Here is a 6227-nt window from a genome sequence, read left to right as displayed (position 1 = left end):
CTTCGGGGCCGCCCCTCCACGCTGCCCCCACCTCACCTCGAGGGAGCAGCGTGTTGGCCAGGATGGAGACGCCGGCCATGGCATGGAAGCTGACCAAGATTATGCGGCGGCCCAAGAAGCTGAGCAAGAGGGGGGTAGTGACCCGGGCCAGCAGGTCTATGACTCCGAAGAAGGCCTGGAGGAGGAAGATGTCGCTCCCCAGGTTCTGCAGGTCAAGGACCAGCCCGTAGTAGGACATCACGAGGCAGAAGCTGCAGAAAAAAGTCAGAAGTGGGACCCTTGCCCCACAGAGGAAACGGCACCCTTACACCTGGGACACCTGGGCTGTCCCCAGAGGGCACGGCTAGCCCTGGGCGTGTCCTTAGCGGACCTCAAAAAGCCTGTCAAATGCAGGGCGAGTCTCTCTAGAGCCAGCCTGTCCCAGGAGGGGGAGAAAGGGCAGGCCTCATTCTTCCGCCTCCTTAGGTTGTGGCCACAGTGGGCCGGGCCTCACTGCTCAGGCTCCCGGGCCACCAGCCCGTGGGAAAGCCAACCCCTCCGGGCTGACTGGGCTTGGGGGTGGGGGATCAGGCTGAGCCTCGGTTCTGGCTCTAGCCCTCTCTGGCTTGGTGTCCCCGGCACAGCCCGGAACCATGACCTGGCCCTTTCTGGCCCTTTCTGGCCCTTTCTGGATGCCAGTTTCTTCATCTCTGAAAGATGGGAGTAAGGATGGAAAGAGCTGGGCTGGGCTGCCCCTCCTTCAGGATGGAGAGTGTTACTTCCCCGGCCTCTGGGCGTGTTGCCTCTCAGGTGTGGAGAGCACCCCATGACAGCGGCCAGAGGGGCCACCCCAGCTCCCGAGTCCTCCCGGGGTTGGCCAGGACCTTTCTGCGACTCTACCTGTGACTGCTCCCTTGCCCCATTCACTTTCTTTCTCCCTCCCGTCCCCTCCCCCCTCAGCTCACCCCCTTCTCCTTCCTNTACAGATCTACCAGAAGCGATCCCAATCCTGAGATCTCTCTCTCCAAAGAGCCTCCTGCTCGATGCCCTTCATCCCAGGTCTGCCGGGTGGGGGTGGACCCGGGCGGAGGCCCTGCCGCGGGCTCCTCAGTAGCTGAACTTACAGCAGTTGGATCTCCGCGGTTTGGATATTGAATTTGGATCCACCGGTGGCCTCAATATGGAATTGTTCTGCACCGCTTTTCAAATCTGTCCCCATCACTGCCTCAGGGACTCAGGGACACTCATCCCAGCACCGCCCCCCCCCCATCACCCAGCTGCAGACAAAAGCTGTGGGGGAACAGCTACACGGGGGGAGGGGCTCAGCTCTGGCTCAAAGTATCCGCCCCTGGGGATCTGGAGCCTGAGGGTAACAGTGGAGGCTGAGAAACCCACCAGGTTAGCTGCTTCCCAGCCTGAGATTTGAATAACAAAGCAAGCCAAGCCAGCCCTTGGGAGAACCTAGAAAGCCTTGCAGGTTTTGAAAGAATGGCCCTGGACCTTCCCAGCACCACCAGGCCCTGCTTCTAATTTGTTAGGAAAAAAAAACAAACTTAAGCCAGAAAAAAAAATCCATTCTCTGTTCTAAGATGTAGCAAATATTTGCCAGGAAAGCCCATACGTGCTTAAAAAGAGCATAAAATAAATGTTTTCCTAACCTTTAGGGTTTTTAAAAATGTTTATTTATGTTTAAGAGAGATGGAGAGATAGAGCATGAACGGAGGAGGGGTAGAGTGAGCAGGAGACACAGAATCCAAAGCAGGCTCCAGGCTCTGAGCAGCCTAGAGCCGGACATGGGGCTCGAACTCACGAACTGGGAGATCATGACCTGATCCGAAGCCGGATGCTCAACCGACTGAGCCACCCAGGCGCCCCCCTAATCTTTAGTTTTATTTCAAGATCAAGTCTCCATCCAACCTGACCCTCACTTCTTAGTATGCTCTCTGCAAGTCACTTGATCTGAATCTGTCTTATTCAGGGGGCCTCCTCCTGGTCCCAGGCACCCTTGGGCCCCCAGACAGGGCCTCCTGGGGACTCCATGCTCAGTGGGGGGCCTGGCAGGTGACAGGGGGCAAAGCGGTAGCTCAGCCAAGGTTCCCATGCTTGCTCTGCCATCTTGGGCAAGTTTCCTGCCTCCTCGGGGCCCTGCTTTCCCATCTGTAAAGTGGGGGTATAAATGAACTTGAAGTAGTGGGCGGCCAGCAGCTGGTCAGCCCTTTGGGAGCGTGGGCCTCGCCAGTCACTGCTGGTCCTCCAGCTCTGGGGACATGGGCTCTGCCTCTAGCCTGGGCTCCAGCCTTCCCCGGCCCTGCCCTACAGCTGGCTTCCCACATGAGCCCCCAGACCCTCTCCCCATAGCCTGCCCTCTGGGGGAGCTGGCTGTCCTCGTGATGTCTGCAGGGGCCGTTTCTCCCCGGACACTGTAGAGGCCACTTTCAGGCAACGAACTTGAGCAACGGAAACCTGAGTAAGATAGAAGGGCCCATGGACAGCCAGACCCAGACCACCAGGTGGAATGTAAACAGGCCCATTAGAGGACCCACCTCAAAACACCCGTCAGCCCCAGCTGATCCATCAGCTATTTACTATCAGGCACAGGGACCAAAGAAGGAAAATTCCTACAGTCCCCTACCTCCACACCATCCCCCTGCTAACTACAGCCCTTCACTCCTGCCTCCCTGGCTGCTACCTTGCGATGCATTCAGTAAACTTCTCTCTCTTTTGTTCTGCCTTGGGTGAGTAGTTTCACAGGGCCCTCCACCTCCCCTGGGCTGCACAGACACTGCCCCTCCCTCCTCAGCCCTGCATCTGGGAGGGACGAGCAGGGCGGCATACCACGTCACGAACATGATGCAGCTCCTCCTGCAGAGCATGGGCACGAGGAACAGTTCCAGCAGCGACCCGCGGGCCTTCTCAGAGGCCACCTCCTCCTTCATGCTGGTCATCAGCACCTACGCACGGGGAGAACGAGGCGCAGTGGGTGCCCAGTGTTGGCCCCGCCCCCATGCCAGGGCACCGGGTCCAGGAGGGCAGAGTGATAAGAGGAGCCTGGCCTCGGCTTCTGGAGAGCCCTGGGGTGGGGGCGGCGATCGAGGCAGAAGGGTCTCTCTCTGGCCCCCTGGCCGAGCTCTCCTCTGCAGACCTGGCCTGGCCCATCTACTCCGAGCCAAGGAGCCGGTCTTGCATCCCAGCTCTGGCCCTCTGAGCTGTGGGCTGCAGGCTGTTCCTGGTAGTTGCTACACGAAGCCCACCACCCTCCTTGTTCCCCAGGGCTGGCGTTCGGGCACGCCTACACGCTGGCTCCCCACGGCACCCAAGTGCCCATCCAGACCCTTCCTACCCCTCCGGGCCCTGCCTGCCCTGTGCTCAGCTCTGTCTTGGTCAGCTCACCTCCTCCTGGAAGCCTTCCCTGATCCCCGCTCCCCCCCGCTCCCCCACCGGCCCCAACCGCCCTGAGAAGCCCTGTGTGGCGAGTATGCCACGGATGTGGATTAAAGTGGCGGACAAGCAAGTGAGGTTGCCAGGGACATTGCTGTCCTTGGTGGTGGTGGCGGTGATGGTGATGGCGGAGCGGGTGGTGACAGCGGGAATGATGTAGCAGTGACAGAGATGGGGAAGGCGACAGTAACAGCGGCGAGGAGGGTGTTGGCATTTTGCGGAGCTGCTGCGAGGCCGCTGAAACTGTAGGGTTGACAGAGGCAGTGGGGGCGTGGCTAGCGGTGATGCTGGGTTGGGTCTAAGACATCAGTGGCTGGCCTCTCCCTGTCACGTGCCACACTCTGGGTCACTCACGAACAAGAGCAACTCACCTGTACGGTTAGTGACTTCGTGGCTTCCTTGTGGCCATTTATCCTGGCCACCTTGTGGAGTTCCTGGAGCCCTTGCTCTGGCTTGCCCGTGACGATCAGCCATCGGGCGGACTCTGGAAGCCACCTGTTCAAGAAGCAGGAGCTTGGCTGGGCCTCTGCCTTCTTCCTGCATTCTGGGCTCTCCCTGCCAGGCCCGGAGTGGGGGTGGGGGCACGTGGGCAGTGGTCCCCCCTCTGCACTGCTGGTGTCAGGCTGGGAGACCAGCAGTGCCCTCCCGGTTCCAAATAAAGTTGGGTCCCAATGCCCAGCCGCCCTCTCTCCCCTGTGCTGCCCCAGAAGCCTGCCCGCCGGAGCCTTGAGTCCGGCCAGCATGTTGGCTGCCTGGGCATAGGGCGATTCTGAGTCCATTCATGTGACAGAAAGCTCACATCATGCCGAATTAAAACACACACACACACACACACACACACACACACACACACTCATCCTTTAGCGCAGTGATTTTATCAAAGTAGCCTGCTTCTTCCCAGCCTCAGGGCAGATGGCTGGGAGAACCATCTCCTGGATGAACAGGGCTGGAGTTTTCCCAGCCCAGAGGGGCTCAATCCTGTTTGCAGGGAAGCTAAGCATTTCCGGAGGCACTTTGACGTCACGGTGAAAAGATCCAGCCTGCCTGGGTTCAAATCTGGCCTCTGGGACTGACTGGGCTGCTCAGCCTCGGGAGAGTCACTGAACCTCTCTGGGCCTCAGCCCCTCATCTGCAAATGGTGGGCATTGTATCATGGTCCTCGTTAGAAGTTAACACACGCCTGGGGTTACCAACGGGCACCTGGGACGCACCCAGCCGGTGCCACTACAATGGCCTAAGAAGTGTAATTATGGGGTGTCTCGCTCCTTGTTTCCTGATCCTGTCGCTAAAACTCCATGTGGTCAGTGGCATTTGGTCTGTTTGATTTGCAGATGTGTCCCCATCCCCTAAAGCCTGTGCCTGGCACGGGGCGGTAAATGCCGGAGAATGAATGAATGAGTCCTTATTACTCTCTATAGTCTCTCACCATAGACTTGCCCGGGGCCCAGGTCTACCCAGCTCCCGTTCGCAGATAAGAGAGAACTCAAGGCATCATGAACTTGTATCTGCTGCCCCGTGTCTCTTCCTTCAGCCCTCACCCAAACAACTATTTCCAGACCTCAGGGAGTTTCACAGCACCCCAAATCATAGTGCTAGTGATCTCTTTTCGTATCCAATGCCAGTTCTCGCTGACTCAGGTGCCCATGGGCCGGCAAGTGCTGTGAAGGAATGGGCTGATGGGTGCGGGGCCAGCGGGTACCAAGGAGGGAGAGGGGCANCTCCTATAGTTAGTGATGCTCTCCCCAAGGGAAAAGGCCCCACGCTGTACTGACCAGGATATCAGGAAGATGGCAAAGAAGGGCATCGACATGGCCATCTGGAGGTTTCGCCAGTCCCGCACGGCGAAGGCCAGGGCCCCCAGGCCCATCTGGCCCAGGCTATAGGAGCAGCTCAGGATTGCTATGGTGGTGGCCCTTCTGCGGGTCGTGGTCCACTCCACCACTGAAAGGTGTTGCACAGTAAGGGCTGTGCAGTGGCCTCGCCCACCCCCATCGCCACCCCACCCCACCCCGCACAGTGGGAGCGGGTCAAGGCGGGGACTCACGAAGCATCATCGAGGTCAGGATGATGCCGGCTATTCCAGAAGCGCCCAGAAAACGGAGGCCACAGTAGATGAAGAAATTAGAAGCAAAGATGGTACTGGTGTTGGTCAAAGCCACCTGCAGACAGCTCCAGCTCAGGATCCACTTCCGCCCAAACCTGCAACGGGAGACAAGCACAGTGGGGGCCTGGCGGGGGTCCCTGGGGGCTCAGGCATAGAGGCAGGTGCTTCAAAGGAACGGAGGGTTCAAGAAGGAGGGGGCACCTGCTGGGGCATCTCTGCCTCCCTCCCGGATCTTCCAGGAGCTTGTTACAAAAATGCCAGATGCCTTGGGGCCCCTGGGTGGCTCAGTCGGTTAAGTGTTCTACTTCAGCTCAGGTCACCATCTCGCANTGTGGACTTGGGGCTGAGGGAAGAACAGGGCTGGCTCCCAGGGTCGGGTGTGAGCCCTGGGCTGGAGTCTGGGGTGGAGGGGCTGGGCTGGGCTCAGGGGTTGGCCGCCCAGCTCTGGCCTTGACAAAGGTGAGCCTCCCTCTCATAGAAACTCGGGGCAATGGGGCGCCTGGGTGGCTTAGTCGGTTAAGCGTCCGACTTTCGCTTAGGTCGTGATCTTGCGGTTCGTGGGTTCGAGCCCCGCGTCGGGCTCTGTGCTGACTGCCAGCTCAGAGCCTGGAGCTTATTTCAGATTCTGTGACTCCCTCTCTCTCTGACCCTACCCTGCTCATGCTCTCTCTCTCTCGGAATAAATAAAAATAGACATAAATAGATC

At 58.9% G+C, this 6227-nt stretch overlaps 1 protein-coding gene across 1 annotated transcript in view; it reads right to left on the bottom strand.

Moving 5' to 3' along the window:
• SLC22A11 (solute carrier family 22 member 11) overlaps window positions 1-6227 on the bottom strand; it is a 14332-nt gene that overhangs the window by 4780 nt on the left and 3325 nt on the right. The window contains 4 exon segments of the mRNA XM_077759727.1: window positions 2815-2930; window positions 3789-3912; window positions 5190-5358; window positions 5462-5616. Coding sequence (XP_077615853.1) covers window positions 2815-2930; window positions 3789-3912; window positions 5190-5358; window positions 5462-5616 — 564 coding nt within the window.

The sequence above is a fragment of the Crocuta crocuta genome, unplaced genomic scaffold (genome assembly GCF_008692635.1).
Source record: "Crocuta crocuta isolate KB4526 unplaced genomic scaffold, BGI_CrCroc_1.0 scaffold53, whole genome shotgun sequence".
NCBI lineage: Eukaryota > Metazoa > Chordata > Mammalia > Carnivora > Hyaenidae > Crocuta > Crocuta crocuta.
This window is presented reverse-complemented; position numbering and strand designations above follow the sequence as displayed.